This window comes from Camelus bactrianus, chromosome 5 (assembly GCF_048773025.1).
Source record: "Camelus bactrianus isolate YW-2024 breed Bactrian camel chromosome 5, ASM4877302v1, whole genome shotgun sequence".
Classification (NCBI taxonomy): domain Eukaryota; kingdom Metazoa; phylum Chordata; class Mammalia; order Artiodactyla; family Camelidae; genus Camelus; species Camelus bactrianus.
The window spans coordinates 95,146,372-95,164,698 of NC_133543.1; the positions used below are offsets into that span (position 1 = coordinate 95,146,372).

Below are 18,327 nucleotides of genomic sequence, written 5' to 3' on the forward strand. Positions count from 1 at the left end.
CAATATCCATTTCTTTATCTGAATTTCTGACTTAAACACATCCACTGCAAATGTGGAAGAGATATTGAGGGTACAAAAAGCACAGTAATCCTCTCTTCAAGGAGTCTGCATGGGAGATTTAGGCATGTGTACAAAAAGATAATAAATAATACAAAAAGAACTGTTACGTTATTTTAGCAAAGATCTATGAAGCACTTCCCACATGCAAGTACTGTTTTAAGTCTTACAAATATTCACTCATTTAATACTCACAACGACCCTAGGAGTAGGCTATTGCTATGATCCCATTTTACAGGTGGGGAATGGAAAGTTCAAATTACCCAGTGCCATTCTGATAGGAAGTTCAGAGAGGGAACTCACACTGATGTAGTAGGTTCCAAAGTCCATACCCAGCCTCCTCTCTCTGCTGCCTGCTGGGTACCACTGACAGTGAGCCTTGTGGGAGATGAGCAAAGCAGAAAACTCCTCAACCAGGGTAGTCAAAGAAGCCTCCATGAAGGGGGATTTAAACTGTGAATAGGTTTCAGATGAGTAGGTAATACTGTTGACTTAAAATCTTCCCATGTCTCCCTTTAAGAATTCAAGCTTCTTAGACTGGCATACAAGTTTCCTCATTACTTGCCCTTTGCCTGCCTCTCCAGCCACATGATATTTGTTTACTGAATGATTATTTTTTTTATTCCTTTTCATATTCTTTTTCATTATAGGTTACAACAAGATATTGAATATAGTTCCCTGTGCTATACAGTAGAAACGTGTTGTTTATTTTATATATAGTGGTTAGTATCTGCTGAACAATTATTTTTTGGTACCTATTGACTAGGCTGTGTACCATGTCCTGAAAACACACAGGTGAACAAAGCAGAGGTTTATCCTGGTCATGAGGAAACTTAACATCTCAGAGGGGGAAAGAGACAGTAATGGTTCTGTGAACAGTTTATGTACAGGGCCAGGTAGTAAATATCTTAGGCTTTGTGGACCACATATGACCCCTGTTGCATATTATTCCTTGGTGTTTGTTCGTCTGTTTGCTTACAACTCTTTAAAAATGTGAAAATCATCCTTAGCTCCCCAGCCATAAAACCTCAAGCCAAATTTGGCCTGCAGGAAGTCATCTGCCAACCCTTTAAAAAGCCTTAAGCCAATGAATTTACTAAACAGTATATATTTTTAGGTGATGATAAAGGACAGAAATGGAAAAAAGAAGGTTACAGAAGAAAATACTCTAACTCTTCATCACTCACCACTTCTTTGCACGTGTTATTGTTTTGCCGTGGAATCCTGTCCCATTCCATGCTTTCTCTCCCCGCCTAGCTCCCACTTGGTCTTCAAGACTGAGCTAAACAAACAAAAAAATCCCCGTCTTCTCAAAATTCTTCGCTGTAGCATATTGTGCCCAACTCTATTACAGAAACCCTCCCACTGGGTGGTAATTTTTTACTTGGCTGTCTCCCCAGTTAAACACTAAAAAATTGGGGAAGGGAACATGATTTATTTATGTCTCCAGTACTCAGCACAAGACCTGTCTATTAATTAGGTACTCAATCCGCATGTGAATGAATGAATAAATATGTAAGCAGGGAAACAGCCAAGGGAAGTGAATCTGGGTGAGAAAAGACGCAAAGCCAGGCCAGGGACAGATTGCAGAGCGGCTCATGTGCCAGGGAAGGGAGTTCGCTGTTCACTCTGTAAGCAATAGAGATTCAATGAATATTTTTGAGCAGGAGGATAACGTGATCGAAACCGTATTTTAGGGAACGTAGGATGGTGTTGTGGGAAATTTATGAGCCTTCTGGCTTGCAGAACTGGGGTCAAATCCCAGCATTACCACCAATTGATGGTGTGACTGTAGATTAGTCCGTTGACTTCTTAAAGAGTCTCAGTTTTCTCATCTCTACACCTAATCTGGAAAGGCTCAAGAATAGACTGAGATTGTGTGAAGATTAAATAAGATAAATAAAAGAAAATAATGTCTGCCCTATACCAGTTACTTAGTAGATGATTGTAATAAATGGATTAAGGATGGAATAGCCTAGACAAGAATAGTGTGGTAGATGGTCCTCTGTCATTAATTTTTTAAAAATCTATATTTAGACCACTAATTCTTAACATATTGGTTTAAAGTATAAATATAATGATCACTGCTAGTGTTCTTTGAGAACTAACTCAGGCCAGGCACTGTGCTAACGCTTTTCACATATTATCTCATTTAATTCTCTTTTTTAAAATAAAATATAAGCTCAAATCTGCCCATGCTCTTAACAGATATGCTATGTTGTATTAGAATAGTGGCTCATAAATTTTAATCAGGGATATGGATATGTCTGATAAAATTCTAACCTGTATTTTTGATCCATGGTTTTTAACTTTAGGATTTGCAGGAGAGCCTGGGGAAAAAGGAAACAGAGGCATTCCAGGCTTACCAGGTTTAAAAGGACTCCAGGGGTTACCTGGACCACCAGGACCACCAGGTATACTAGCTGATTCTCTAATAGAAATACCAGGAGTTAAGTTTTCCTAGATCTAAATGTAACAAAATGTGTGTCTCTAGACTTACTGGGTTCAGTATGAATTCTGCCTCAAGAAATTTGCTTCTCATAATTTAACCAAATTATAGTCAGCCTGTATTAACTAAAAAATATTAACCTACGTGACGTTCTATTTTGCACTCATAATTTTATTTTGAAAGTGCTGATATATATTATAAACTATAATTTATCACAACATCACATATCGTAGAAGAAAGTAAGATAATGCTTTAGAGGTTTTCAAACTTACCTCCTTCTATTTGCAGCAAGTTATTGAGTTTGCAGAGTAATTTTTTAAAGCAATTAAAGTAGCCCCCTATTCCCTGTGACACATCAGTGATGAAATTTATTGCATGGCAATGAAATTTCAATACTGCTCTAGGAAATCTATTACTATATGGCCACAGGATGCGCCCTCTTTCCTGCTGATATTGGTCCTAGGATGATTTGGATGTTTGAAATCCAGGCCTGGTGGCAAAAATCAAACTTTCTCTAATTTTACATTTTCTGAGTCCCCAGTCCCTTCCTTAATTGAAGGCATAAAGGCAGCTAAACAAGTACCTAAACCAGCTGGTCTGGCTGCTCTGGATTCATTCATTTGTGCCAGCAACCAGTACTTGTTGAGCATTTACTTTGTCAAGGAACTACACAGGACGTCTGACTATTTCTTTGTTCTCAAGGCCCCAGAGGAGATCCGGGCAGCACTGGGAATCCCGGTGAGCCAGGACCACGTGGTGTGCCAGGAAGCATGGGAAACATGGGGTTGCCAGGTAACACACTAGGTCCTGTTATGAGTCTACAAGCTCACAATGGGTCCCAATTCTAGATTTTTTATGTCTGTCATTTTGATTTTCCACTTGGTAGAAAGTTAGTGTAAAACAACTAGATTAGACAAATACACCATATTCAACTACAACATGAGCAAGAACAGAATAAATATTTACATTGTGTAAGAATCATCCATTAAGACTACCTGATGCATTGGTGCTTCTGAAAAACCAGCCCCTTAAGAGAAAGGTGGTTTGGGCAAAGGTCAGAAGTAAAACCAAGATCACTGTGTTGGCTTATTTTACCAGATTTCTTTCCAAATTTCAGGTTCCAAAGGAATGAAAGGAACCTTGGGATTCCCAGGTCTAGCCGGAAGACCAGGCCTCCCAGGTATTCCTGGTCTCCAAGGAGATAAGGGAGAGCCAGGTTATTCAGAAGGCACAAGGCCAGGACCACCAGGACCAAAGGTATATAGGCCACTGAAGTATTTATGTTTTGATGATGGAGTAAGCCCTTTTAAATATCAACAAGTATCTGGATTCACTGTGGGCAGGGAAATTTGAAGATATTACTGTATTTTTAGGAAGTTATTTATTTTTTATTTCCTCTCTCTACAACTGAGGATGCCTATCACACAGCTTCAGCTTCTGGGTTTATTCCCTCCAGTTGCAGCCGCCAAGAGATTTCACCTAACTGTCCCTGCAATTTAAGTGTGCTGCCAGAAGGAGGCAGTGATCACAGGCCCGTAGAAGCTGACAGGGCAATGTTTGTTTTTCTTGTGATACAAAGTGGCCAATCTCTACTATGGATTCATCACACACAGACTTATAAAAATAAATTTCCCAAGTCTGTAATTAAAAAACACTTGTCTTATTAAAATATAAGAAAAGACATAAAATAAAATAAAATTAGAGCATCATTAAAAAGCAGGAAAAATCTTAAGATACATACATTTGTCACTCTTGTTTTAGAACTTTAAGTATCGTTACTGCATTACACAGAAGCTTTTTATCTTGTGCTTGTGCTCTGTCAACTAGAGATTGGATGTCAAAATCCTCACTAGTATGTTGAACCAAGTGGCAACCAAAGGTTTCAGTGGGGCTGAGTTGTTTTTTCAGGTTTATTTCCTTCCAACGTCTCTGCATATAACACACTAGGAGCCAGAGCTAAGTCACTAGAGAATAATTAGTAGAAATTCCCATAAGCAAGGGGTTTTAACGTGGGATTCCATGAAACACTAGGGAAGTCTATTGGATCCAAAGAAGCCCGCTGGTCTCCTGAAACTGAATGCAAAATGTTTGGATGCAAATATTTTGGGGGTGGGGGAGAGTCTGTATTTTTCATCAGACTTACAGGAGTACATGACTCCAAAAATATTAAAATTGTTACTTAGCAAACTTTCTCTCCCTCTTTTGGGCCAATAAAATAACACCTTTCCTAAAGATTTCCACCAATCATGTTCTCCAGCTATAAAACAACAAGAATGAAAATTTGTAGAAACCACAAAGATCCAAGAAAGTAATCCTTTATTCCTTGGTGCACAAACAAATTTCCTTTGCTCTTTATTTTCAGACTAGGTCTTCAGAGACACAGAAAGAGACTCTTTCCACTGAGATATTTTCTGAATGAGGAAATGTATTTGATTTAATTGACAGCTAATTAATAGTTTCATTTAGATTTAAAGTTTTCATAGGTCGCCATGGAAGAAATTTTTAAAACTGTGCATTGAACACAAAATGAGCTAGTTTTATCATGCTGGCAAATCTTAGTAGCAGAGTAGAATATTTTAATCAGCCACCGTTGAGACTTTGTAAGCCATCATCATAGCCACATGTTCTGATTTATCATAAAAGTAAAGTACAGATTTAATGAATATTAAATATGAAAAGCTTTTGTTTTACACGCAATTGACATACTTTTACCTGCACGCAGAGAATTTGAAGGACACACATCCATTTGATCTGTTTCTTTCTCACCCATGAGTAAATCATCACAGTCTGAAATTCTGCACATGTGTGATTATTATCTGTCTCCCCTGGTCTCTAAAGCTCCATAAAGGCAGGAACTGTGTCTATCACCTATCTGTGCATGGTTGCCATTATATACGTGGTAAGAGTTGGCTTCGTGGGCACAGGACATAGAACTCATGTATCCACAGAGGTCCCATACTCATAAGGACTCCATGCTTGGTTCTGCCATTTCTGTCTTGAATTGCTTTTGATTGTTTTTAAAGAGAGCTGCATGTTCATTTTGCAGCGCACCCCACAAATTGTGCAGCCACCCTGTTCCCAGCAGCTATCCGGGTGCTGGCACATAGCAGATGCTCCCCGTGAATTGCTAAATGAATAAGTAAATAAAGAAACGCAAACAAATACAGTTGGGACTTAACTCTGATCACATATCCTGCTTATATGAGAATTTTAAAGGTGTTTGACTGAATTTAAGGGTGCTCCAGGATTGCCAGGTGACATGGGAAGGAAAGGAGAAAGAGGGCCGCCTGGTGCCCCTGGACATCTGGGGCCTGCTGGACCTGAGGGAGTTCCTGGGAGTCCCGGAAGTCCCGGCCACCCAGGTGAGCCTTGGCTTTACAACCCCAAAACCTGGAAGCATGATGCTCGGTATGGCCCTCGCCTCCTAGAATAGTAAATAGAAAGCAATTCAGGCTTTTCTGCTACAGTTGCTTGTATTAAACTTTCGTCTTCAAATTCGAAGACGCAGTTAATCACGAGGCGCTAATTTCAGTCCGGTTTGGTTAACCAAAATCTACAAACCTCCTCCTGTAAATGAAACTTTGGAAGTGCTGCCTAGACGAATTCAGCCCAAAGACGCTCAGTGTTGGTTCCATGTCCGGTCTGATGATATTCGTGTTAGTTTTCTAGGGCTTCCATAGCAAATACCGTAGGTGGGGGGACTTAAACAGCAGAAATTCATTTTCTCACAGTTCTGGAGGCTGGCAGTCTGTGATCAAGGTGTCAGCGGGGTTCATTTCTTCTGAGGCCTCTCTCCTTGGCTTGTATGTGGCTGTCTTCTCCCTGTGTCTTTCCTCTGTGTGTCTCTGTCCTAATCTCTTCCTATAAGGACATCGGTCATATTGCATTAGGGACTGCCCTAGTGACCTCATTTTAACTTAATTATTTCTTTAAAGACCCTGCCTCCAAATACAGTGATATTCTGAGACACTGGGGTTAGGACTTTGACATATGTATATGGGAGCTAAACAATTCAACCCTTAACACTGATGTCCAAGGGTTTTGTTTTTTTTTCCCCCCTGGCATGTTTCCAAGTTGAACATTGGCTTGCTTTCTTATTTGCCTATTATTTGAATCTAAGTTTTCATTTTGTTTGATTAAAAACAACTGCAAAACCATTGGGTTGCAGCTTCAGCTCTTACCTAAAGATACTACGTAAACTACCTTTTCAAACATAGAAATGTTCAATGGATTTAACTCCCAATTAAAGTTATACATCAGATGTGAAGCAGTCCACGTGGCTGGAATCCGCACACCTTTGAAAATTATTGGACACATCTCTGCTGAGCTTCTCTGGGGAAGTAACAGCCAGGTCGAAAGCCCGAGGTGACTGGTGGCAAGAGCGCCTCCTAAAGGCCAGCGTGAGCACAGCTGACCGTGAGACGCGACCGCGGGAGCCTCTGCTGGAATCATTTATCTTTCGGTTTTCTTTTTCCCTTCCCCTCTCTCTTCATTTACAGGAAAGCCGGGCCCTGATGGCGATGTGGGGTCTAAAGGAATGAAAGGCTTCCCTGGCTTTCCAGGAATAAAAGGCCCTCCAGGTTCCGTTTCTGTGCTTTGTCTGGTTCCCTTTTGTGAGGGAAGCCTATCTTCTCCTGAGGTTGGAATCTCAGTACATTTGTATCTCTAACCCACACCTGCTCCTGAGAAGGTGGCTCCCAGTTCCTCAGTCCCCAGGCAGCAGTGCAGAAAAGTGAGGTTCGGTGTTTATATCTACCTAATTCAACAGTCTGCCAACCTACACGTTCCGAAGTGAGATCCTCCTGATAGCATTAGTCTGTCCATGGTTTTCACAGTGAATCTAGCGTCACATAACTACAGTTCTGAAAAATGAACACCTCTAACAGAATTCCACATATCTGGTGTTCACATTAGGCCACTGAGAGGAAGTAAATCCTCTCTTTCTTTAGGAGTTGGGGGGGGCGGTTGCTGGGTTTTTTTGTTTTGTTTTTTTCCTTTTTTAAATTTTGTTTTTTCCTGATATGTGATTGATTTACAATGTTAGTTTCAGATGTATAGTAAAGCGATTCAGTTGTATATGTATACACACATATATATTTTTTCAAATTATTTTCCATTATATGTTAACACAAGAAACTGAATATAGTTCCCTGTGCTATACAGTAGGCCCTTTTGTTTATCTGTTTTATGTATAGTAGAGTGTATCTGTTAATCCCAAACTCCTAATTTACCCCTCTCCCCCCTTTCCCCTTTGGTAACCGTAGTTTGTTTTCTATGCCCATGAGTCTATCTTTGATTTGTAAATGATTTGTAACATTTTTTTTTAGATTCCATATATAAGTGATAAAAATTTGTCTTTCTCTATCTGATAGTAAGTTCTCTCTTTGAATGGCGTTTTATTTTCTTCAGGCCCTCCAGGATTCCCTGGAAACCCTGGACCAGTGGGTGAAAGAGGTGATCAAGGACGTGATGGAATTCCTGGTCCAGCAGGAGAAAAAGGAGAAACGGGTAGAGCTTGCTCATCATCTTGGACACACTCATTTTACTTTTCATAGACTCATTAGTAACACTGTAATCCTTCACTGCTCCAGAAATTCTTCTCTCACAGAACTAATGATCTTTAACGTATTCTGGGTGTGTGATAACTAAACTTCTTTCTGTTGCCAAAATGAAGTCGACCAAGCCGACTAAGTTATATATATTAATGTATATAATAATATAAACCATATATATATAAAATATTAATCTGTTAAATTTTTCTCTTTCAGGTTTGCTGGGGGCACTTCCAGGCCCAAGAGGGAAACCTGGTGCCCAAGGTGAGTAGTTCTTCCTTCCTGAACCTAGTGACATACATTTTCAAGGACAGAATCTAATTTAATATTCTTGATAGATGAAGCAAGCTTAACATACTAAATTAACGAAGTGCCCCTGGCAACATGAGATGTTTATATTCTTAGTATTCCAGGAAAAGTGCTTCATTATTATCATCACAGTAAAATGAACAAACTACAAATTGTGATTCTGTTTGGAATTTCCTTCTGTGGAAGTCTTTCAACATAAAAAGGACTTCTTATGTATTTGTTTTGTTGTCATTGTTTGCACAGTTTAAATCCATCACCTAAAAAGATGGAGGTGGAGTTCACGGTTTCTCAAGCAGTCTCCTCCCTGCTGTTCTCAGATGCAGTAATAACACTAATCCTTTCCCGCTTTGTCATCTTCATAGGTCTGGTTCCAACCCCCAGAGCCAGCTTGTGGCTCGGGCTACTTACTGTTTATTAAGGGCTTCCCAGTAACGCCGTCAGCATCTCAGACACGGCAATGTGTCATTCAAAGTACAGACAAGCTTTTTTGTTTGACAGACTGCAAGTCTGGAATTCTCATGCCGGTATTTTATAAGATAAGCAGCTTCTTTCAACTTTTTCCGTTTTGTAGAGAAACCTGCCAGAAGAAATACTAGGTTTTTTGCACACTGCACCTTTCTCAGCTGTGGGTCCTGCAGATGGGAGTATTTTATTAGCAAACAGTCCTAAACCCAGTGAAGGCCTCTGGTTATTGATGCTTAAAAGAACCAGCAAAGAATAGCCTGATGCTACTGAGAAACCCCACGGGGCAGGAACTGCCCCCGACCTACCAGCTCAGCTGTGAAAGCAGACAAGGGCTGTTCTTTCCTGTTTGTTTCTGGATGATATGATAATCTTCTGGGTTGAGCTCAGTGTCCCTCACATCTCCCAGCCCCCTTCCTTCCCCATGAACAGGAAGGCTTTTCACAGCCTAGGTTTAGAATTGTGGTCAAAAGGAGAGTTTCTGTTCATTTTCTTAGGCTAAGCTCACCATTTAACCATTTGGAATGAGATCAGTTTAGCACTTCATTAGAAATATACATTGATAAAAAACGATCAAACTTTAAGTTAAGAAGGCTTAAAAAAAAAAAAAAAAACAAATATCCTAATTATGTAAGTAAATGATTATGCACCTCAGTACCTCCAGGACAGCTAAACATAAGAGAAGAGTTCATTGAGACTTGGAAGGTGTGCATCCTTTTAGTTAGTTTAATTCTCCTAAATCCTAAAAAGAAATCATATTGTAAAACAAGGAAGCAGCTCATGGACATGGAATATACAACCCAAGACATCATCTTGGTGCCTCAGACCATCGCCAGACCCTGTGGTACAAATCCAGCATTTCAGAGCTTGAAGTGAGCTGAAATCAGCTAAATATTTTCTTTTAAAAGCATAAATTACAGGCATAAAAAAGTTAATGAACAAGGCAGACAAAGGGCTGGGTATTCAATATTTATCTATTTTATTTTCATCACTCCAAGCCTTCACTGCATAATCTGTAACCTCCCAAGCTCTTCCTCTGTGCCGTCAGCCTTATCCTCACTTTGTCTTCTTCCTTTCTTCTGTCTCCCATCTTCATGCCATTTATTATTTCTAGAATAAGACAAAGATGGGAGGGAGAAGAGAGGGAGCATTTTCCATGCATACAACACTTCCATCCATGAATATCAAAGCACGGCTTCTTGAAGGTTCTCTGAGATGAAAAATATTAGCATTAAGGTGTGACCTTTTGGGGAGGCCTTCTTTGGTAAACCCAAACCTCCTGCCACCTCTGTCCTTTCCAGACTAGTGTTTGTGACGTGGGGGAGAAGCCACCAGAGGACAGAATGGGGATTGCAGCTTTGTTGTTCCTTTGTCTAGGTTTGGCTGGGCAACACATGAAGCACAAACCAGGGCCATCAAGTTTAGCATTTTAATGCTCTGTTGAATTATCTGTGATTTAATAATGTCATTGCAATTAAAGTTCATCAGATAATGATTGTGGTTAACATGCACAGAACACTTCAGAGCTTACACCATGCTTTTCCATCTGTTTATTCTCTCGCTTGATACTTAAATAACCGAATTAAGTCAGGTATTATCTTTAATTTTAAATTAAGGGAACTGAGAGTTTGTAACAGTCACGTGACTTTGCCAGGCTCAAATGGCCACTTGGAGGCAGAACTGAGTCTAGACTCAGTCCTTGTAGACCTGTATTTCTTTTGCCAGCCTCTTTTAAAAGCATATTGTATGGTGAATCTTAACACCTTTAAGCAAAGAGTCTCCATTATCAGGGATAACCGAGAGTGATAACACCAAGCACAGGGGCATTACAGAAACTTATCAGACCTTTTTCTTTGCAGGAGCCAAAGGAGACAGGGGCGTCCCGGGCTTGCCTGGCCTCCCTGGCAGGAAAGGGACCGTGGGAGATGCTGGGCCTCGAGGGCCCATTGGCATGACAGGACCCCCAGGGCCACCAGGCTTTCCTGGTGCCATCATCCCCGGCCAAAAAGGAGATGGAGGTCCACCGGGCTTAAGAGGAGACCCAGGTAGAGAGTCTACTTTTAAATAAGATGAAAGAACAAAAGTAACATTTGACATCAGAAGCTTTGAACCTTCTCCTCGTGTGACTGTCTTGCTTCTTTTTGCCTCTGGTTTCCTCTGTCTCCCCATCCCCTCCCCCCCCCATTCTCACACAGAGTGCAGTAAGGCTGTTGGTGTTAGGCAGAGGGGCCTGAAAAATTAATGAATACCAAATTAATGAGCCTGAAAGAGAGAGATGCCTCCATTCACCAATATGTATTGAGCTACTCTGTCAGATGCTAGGTTAGCACAGATCCTGCTCTAGCTGACAGTCACCGGGGAGAAACAGTTTCTGCCTCGTGCCGGGTGCTTTGGCTTGCATTATCTCATTCTGTCTGCATTACTGCAACCCCATCACAAGGGAAAGAATGTTCACGGTAAGGATAAGGTGCAGGGTGTGTTCTTTGTTCAAAGGGATCACTGACCCCTGATCCCTTCCCTCTCCTCCTGTGGCCTTTCTTGGGCGTCTCACGGGCCACAAGAACCTGAGAAGCTCCCTGACTGACAATACTGACAGGCTTTTTGTGAATTCAGGTGAGCCTGGGCCCCCCGGGCCTCCAGGGAGTCCTGTAGAAGGCATAAAAGGAGACAAAGGATTTATGGGCAAGCCTGGCCCAAGAGGTCCACCTGGAACTGTAGGAGACATGGGGCCACCGGGTCATCCGGTAAGTCTGGAAAATCATTTTGATGTCTTATTCTTCTAAATCAATTGCCAGGATCAGATCTACCTGGAAACAATAAATATGTCCCACTTATGATGCTTCTGTGCAGTGCATCCAAAAGAAGACAGAGCCCAGAAGGTTCAGAGAATCAAAGAATCTTAAAAGTTGGACAGATTTGGTCTCTAAGTGGCCTTTGAAAGTCTAGTATGGGACCCTGCTCTATGTCACTCCTGACCTTTTCTTGCGTAGACTCTAAACAATTCCACCTAAGAGTCTGGGGTCACTCTAGATGACAACGTAATTTTTCTCTATTAACATGCTTTGAAATTTGCCATCTTCTAAACGTCTATTTATTTTCTCCCCACAACATACCTTCCAGTGTTTGTAAATAGCTCTCATTTCCTTCTAAGTATTTTCTCTCTGCATAAATACCTGTTTTTTTCAAATTCAAGTTAACCTTTCATCAACCCCACCTCTATTCTGAGTGTATCCTAGTTTGTCAATACCTTAAACATGCAGCCCCTGGGACAAACACCTTCCAGGAGTGAGAACTCAGTACCCCACGGAGTGGCTAGAGGATGGGGGTGTCTCACCATCCTGGACATCTCACTTGATAACCCAGCCTAGAGCCCCTCATGGGCTGTGTGGCTGCCTGGTCACATTGTGCTCACCACACAAAGTCGTCAAAAGCCCATGTGCCTTTACCTCATGAATTGCTACTATGTTTTCTGCATTATTTTTTGTCTTGTCTGCTTCTTTATTTGTAACTAATGTGCAGAACGTTCACATTTATCTTTCTGAGATATCATTTTGTTCATTTAGGCTCATGCTCCCAGCCTGTTAAGATCTCTCAACTCACAGAATCTCACTCAGCCCCAGGACTGCCTTCCGAGCTTTCTCTTAGCAGTGTATCTGAAAAGCCTGATTCCTCTGGTTACATCAAATTCTTAGAAACTGATGAGGAAATCGGAGTTATGTGATAAATGCTGAGTTTTCACTAGTGATGGATAATGAGATACTTTAGCATGGCTTATTGTAGGAAACCTGTTAAGCTCTCTTAAGCTCTCTTGGTCTTTGGTTTCCAGAATCTACTTTTCTAAAACTTTTTTTTTTTTTTTGAATGAGATATTTGCCCCTCTCCGGTCTTAGGTATTTCTCATGTTCTCCATGATTCTTTGAAAGAGGCAAACACTAGTCCTATGATCACATTGAAAGTCCGTCCAAGGACACTGGGATGAGGAAAGTCTGGTTTGGAAATGTAATTTCTCTTAAATCCTCTGTGCTTCCAAAGTCAGCCTAGGCTTCCACATTTGCACTTGAAAGAGAATTCTTCCTGATGGATGTCAAAATTGACCCTCTGCCCTTAACAGCTCTTTCCTTGCAGGAAACAGCTCCCTCCCCACCCCAGGGCTGGGCCTCAGGCAAGGTCCTCCTCCCTGGTTACCTTCGCCTGGAGAGACCAGGCCAGACGGAAAAAACCTGAGAATCCCTGATCAGAAGGTTCTGTTTTCTCTCCCTCCTGTTTACTTAACCTTACACCACCTTATCTAAGAGATAAGACTCTTCCTTTCTTGGTCTTCTTGTTCCAAAGACAGCTGGCTCAAAGACCAGTTTTGTTATTGCTGGCATTTTTCATGACCTCCGTTCATTGTTTTCAACTAATAGCATTCCATCTTAATTCATATGGACAGTTTAAGAGTATAGAGTCAACGTGCATTCTGACATATAACTCTTTTCAGAAGCCATGCCCCCTCCCCTCTCCTCCCCTGGCCTTGCTCGAGCATCTTGTGGCCACAAGAGCAATTAGTGTAAGCCTTATAAGGAAGAAGCATCTCCTCCCCATTAGATCACTGCATCCTTGCTGAAAGTATGTGTCAAAACTTGCCTGACATCCTCTTCCTGCTCCCATCCCTGGAAGCTTTACTTGTACCACTCTGACCAGAGTAATTTAGAACTCTGATGGCTTAGTTAGAATGACAATGGCGGCTGCAATCCAACAGCAACTCTGTTGTCTTGGCAAGAAAATTACAAACACAACTTAGAATTTTCATTCTAGAAGCCTGGTGCCTGTTCTTCCTGAAAGATCTCCAAATATTGGGCAGTTCAGTTTAAGATACAGAATATTGAATTATATCCAATTCTCACACCAACATACCTTAACATCAGAAGTTTGCCCTTGGGCTGAAGGGTAGTTTTTATCTTCTTTTTTATTGAAAATCATAGCCTTAAGATGAGGTCTCGGTGGCACAGGAGTTACAGGAGGTGAGATACTGGATTGGAAGGTAAAAATGATGTCTGTCAACTTCAGCTTATTGTGACCCGATGTAATATCATATCATATTTCCTTTTTAAAAAAACAATGTTAAGTATTGTGATTTTAAAAATTTGTCTGTGGTTCTGCTCTTTCTTATTTGAAACAGGGAGCACCAGGTGTCCCAGGTCTGCCAGGGGTCAGAGGTGACCCTGGATTCTATGGATTTCCAGGCATGGAAGGTACTGCTTTTGTGCACTGACTGTTCTTTGGATGCAAAGACAATGACTGCGATTCATATTTTAGGGCACACGAATGTTTACTGAACCCCTCCAGTTACTACAGACAGTTGGGGTACAAATAGGACCTCAGTATGAATAAAGAAGGAAGACTCCACCAGCACCCAGCTCCAGGGGACTTGAAGATATAAACCAGAAAAATGTAAAACAGAAACAGTTTAAAGTGGTTACGTTTGAGAGTACTCAGTGTCAGGCTAGGGAATGGGTAACTCCACCAATGGTAACAGTATTGCTTTGAATGGTTTATTTTACCTTGTGCATGTGCGATCATTTTTAAAAGCTGAAAATCTAAAAGAACATACACCAAACTCTTAATGGAAGAGGGTAAGTAAGTTTTTATATGCAGGTTTAAGCATTTTTATGGGGCTTTTTTAATTTTATTATGTTTTTAATCAGAGAAGACATATAATTTGGAGGTTTTTTTAATTTAAAATATTCATACACATAAACTTAAGCTTCAGATTTCAGAAAATAATCAGATCTCCCATAAGGGTGCTATGACCTTGAATGACATTTTGAATATTGGATTTGTTGTCTTAGCTGGTTAAATCCACTGGTATTGTTTTGTGTAAGCAGGGAGTCTGTTATCATAGACTAAACAGATGCTAAACAGTAAGTGTAGCCAAAGTGAACAAAACTGTGTTCCAGGTCCGAGGGAGGACAAGGTGGATTTCAAAGGGAGCCTTTTCAATGCTTTCAACCACTGGCTCTTCAAGGAGCAGATTAGCTAAGAGAGCAAAGCAAGTGATTCTGAAGAATCTCACTAGACATTGGATGGGTGAGGGGGAAAGATGTACCATCTGTCACTCCCCCAAGTCTTAGGAAAGGAATAGCTAAGATTTGAAAAATTACAGAAAGGCTCTGCTAAAGAAAGAAATGTTCTGGTGAAATATTTAGATGAATATAGAGAGAAGATTCATAAAATCAGTTCTTTTGAAATATGTTCCATGAAACACATCCAATTACTCTCTTAGATTTCCGAATAAGACTGTCCATGATGTGACACTACTGAGTTTGCACTTCTCTATTTGGAAAATTTTATCTTCCAAAGGAAAAAATACTTAGGCCTCTTCTGGTGTATGTAAGCAAATGTTAACACTACCCCCAAGTTCTGATATTGAGTGGACAATTTATAGTGTAGTTGCCAGCCAACTTTTGGTAATATCATTGTTTTATTATATTTCTTCTATGAATATCGTATTTAGTATTAAGTTCTTTCTAAATAATTGGATGTAATATCTACATTATATCAAGATTTTTTAAAAGAGCGTATTTCTCCAAATCAATGGTTCTTGGTAAACTATTATTCATGTCAAAGACTGGGAGAGGAATCTTACCATTCTGATAGTTTACCTTAAAGCAGATATTCTATACGAGCTCATGAGAGTTCCTAACGTCACAGACTTTGGGCTACTAGTAAAGCTAGGGTAATAAGCTGAGAAAGCAGATACCATGACAACCAGTATAATTCACCAGGAAGTGCTAAGACAGGTTTTAATGTCACTTCATATTTAATCTTAAGTATTAAATTGGTTTCTGAACTTAAAAAATGAACTCTAAAGAACTCTTCTCCTTCAATGCTAAAATACTAGCTCTTAATGCCTATTTCTAAAATGTATTTAGTAGACATTAAATATGACCAGTTGGGTCCAAATGAAATGATAAAACCCACGTGAATATAATTAAGTTGTAGCCATTGTCACAGAGTTCATAATCTCCAGTTGTAACTCCCAGTAGCTACCCTTAGAGCAGATCAGGAACCTGAGCTAGGTAACCCATTGTTCTAAGTGGAATTACACTGCCTTTTTTTTTTTTTTTTTTTTTTTTTTTAAGGGGAGAAGGGTAATTCAGGATTTCTGGGACCACCTGGACCTCCAGGGCGAATTGGGCCAAAAGGACCACCTGGTAAATATTACTTTCTTAGTATTGCCTCCCCAAAGAAAGACTAACTTATCATTAAAGCCATCATCTTCGTATGTTCATGTTAATAGGTGTACGTGGAGACCCTGGCACAGTTCAGATCCTCTCCCTTCCAGGAAGCCCAGGGCCCCCTGGCCCAGCTGGGGAACCAGGGGTGCAAGGAGAACCTGGGCCCCCAGGGCCACCGGGAATCCCAGGTGTGGAACTGGAAGCACTGACTTGGACCACTAGGAAGTAGTTCAATAAAAATACCTGTGAAGTGCTTTGGAAGCAAACGATACTTCATAGAAAATGTTACATATTATAGAGTTTTTAATAATCAGCTTTAGAATTGAACTCATTTTACTCCTGACCAGCAAATAAAAGACCTTTTGAATCTATTGAATCTATTGAAAACTGTTGTGTATAGCATGAACCTGAGCAAATACATTTCGGGGCACTCATGCCTTTTTTTTTTACTAAGGTAGAAGTATTGTCTATCTTCTCTGACAACTGTCAGTCTTAGAGCTCTGAGTATTTCTGAATGATTGCCCAAATAAACCTGAGTCCTTTGTGTTTATACTTTTCTAACACTTTGTACAGCACTTGGAAAAGAAGTAAATACAAATGTATGCTTAATATTATGAAATCTTTTCAAAATATTAGCACATAGAAATTGAACTAACCCCTTTATTCAAGGCTTAGCATATTGTAATAGACTTCTAAATGGAATTGTTGTGTTCTAAGTTTGCCTGAATCACCTGGGAGATAAGAGAAAGATTACTTATTACTTTGATCTATACGAGAGCATAGTGAATTCTGGAACAGCATAAATCAAAATGGTAGCACAATTTTAAACTGCTGTATTTCATATACTCCTAGTTCATTTCTTAGGGTCTTTTATTCCCCCTGGAAAGTATGGTGTAACAAGTTAGACGACCAGTTGTCCCAGATTGCCCAGGGCTGAGGGTCTGTTCTGTTTGCAGGATGTTTATTGCTGAAATTGGGGTAGTCTTGGGTAAACCGGGATGGTTGGCTACCCCAGCCTTTTATCCTATGTGTTGGTTTTTTGCCTAGGACCTTGTGGGCCAAGAGGTAAACCAGGCAAGGATGGAATACCAGGAATTCCTGGACCAACTGGAGAAAAAGGCAACAAAGGTTGTAAAGGAGAGAAAGGTAATCAAACACCTGGCTCTTCTCCGTCACTGAAGGAGAGCTATTCTTCATATATACACACAGAGGCAGGAGCCTTGTTGGAGTTTGTGACTACAAGAGTAATCGAGATCTTTCAGTTTGTGTTGTGCAGAGTAGACTAGAAGTCAGAGGCAAAACGTTCTTTTGGAAGAAGACAAAAAAAATCAAATGTTATTGGAATAGACCATTCTTCCTCTCTCTTAACTGGGCTAATGTACTCAAATTTTTTAACTTGAGGACAGATAGACCTAAGGGCACACCAATTCTATTTTCAGAAAGGCCAATATTGTATTCTTAGTTAATAGCCTACTTATAAGAATGGCACAGAAGTACATGGTTGGAAAAATATTACCTTCATATCAATAAAAGAGAAACTTAGTATCCTTTTTTGGAAAAGCCATCTTGTAACTATCCCTTTCTTGAATACAACTCACAGCTCATATGTGCATCCTGAAAAGAGGCCTCTTAAGTATTTTAATCTGCACATAAGCTTACATGTGTCAATTTAATATGCCTGGATCAAAATCCACCTTCTGCAAAAGTTTTAAAAACACCCTTCTAGAAAATACTTAGATATCCAAATCTTATGTTTTTAGGATTGCTGACTTTGTTCAAGTAAGAAAAAATTCTAAATGTGATTTCCCAGCTTATTGGCATGTGCCCAGATCTACTATAATACAACTGTAAAGACTGGAGATTTGTCTTTAAAAATTCAAATAGAATGCTAATGATATTAATTGTACTATTAATTGCATAATCACTTATGATTTAGTATTGTCATGAGTGTGCTTTAAAACACTGTTAATCGTTTGACTTTCCCCCAAAAGTGTTCTTCAAAGTGCTAAAAAAACAAAACTCTTTTTAATAATTCTATTAATTTGAAACTTTTATTGACCAAGTCTGGGTTTCAGAATGCGACCACAGCAAGACCAAGGGCACTGCAATACAAACTGTGTTGAGAATTATCGGCAAGTAAAGTTAGTCTTGATGCCAGGCACCTCAGGGCAATACAGAGATAAAGAAGACCTGATCTCAAAAAACTCATCATCAAATACACACAAATATCTATAATTAGAGACATTGTGTGATAATAGTCAAGAATATTGTTTGGCCA

General features: G+C 40.1%; 1 protein-coding gene across 3 annotated transcripts in view; it reads left to right on the forward strand.

The window, feature by feature from the left end:
* Positions 1 to 18,327, forward strand: part of COL4A3 (collagen type IV alpha 3 chain) — a 133,683-nt gene that overhangs the window by 109,057 nt on the left and 6,299 nt on the right. For all 3 annotated transcript variants that reach the window (XM_074364411.1, XM_074364412.1, XM_045511972.2), the window contains exons 35-47: positions 2,373 to 2,471; positions 3,209 to 3,298; positions 3,624 to 3,763; positions 5,742 to 5,868; positions 7,006 to 7,086; positions 7,916 to 8,014; positions 8,275 to 8,322; positions 10,689 to 10,874; positions 11,443 to 11,573; positions 13,991 to 14,063; positions 15,954 to 16,025; positions 16,112 to 16,237; positions 17,097 to 17,195. In XM_074364411.1, coding sequence (XP_074220512.1) covers positions 2,373 to 2,471; positions 3,209 to 3,298; positions 3,624 to 3,763; positions 5,742 to 5,868; positions 7,006 to 7,086; positions 7,916 to 8,014; positions 8,275 to 8,322; positions 10,689 to 10,874; positions 11,443 to 11,573; positions 13,991 to 14,063; positions 15,954 to 16,025; positions 16,112 to 16,237; positions 17,097 to 17,195 — 1,371 coding nt within the window. The remainder of the gene's footprint in view (positions 1 to 2,372; positions 2,472 to 3,208; positions 3,299 to 3,623; positions 3,764 to 5,741; positions 5,869 to 7,005; positions 7,087 to 7,915; positions 8,015 to 8,274; positions 8,323 to 10,688; positions 10,875 to 11,442; positions 11,574 to 13,990; positions 14,064 to 15,953; positions 16,026 to 16,111; positions 16,238 to 17,096; positions 17,196 to 18,327) is intronic.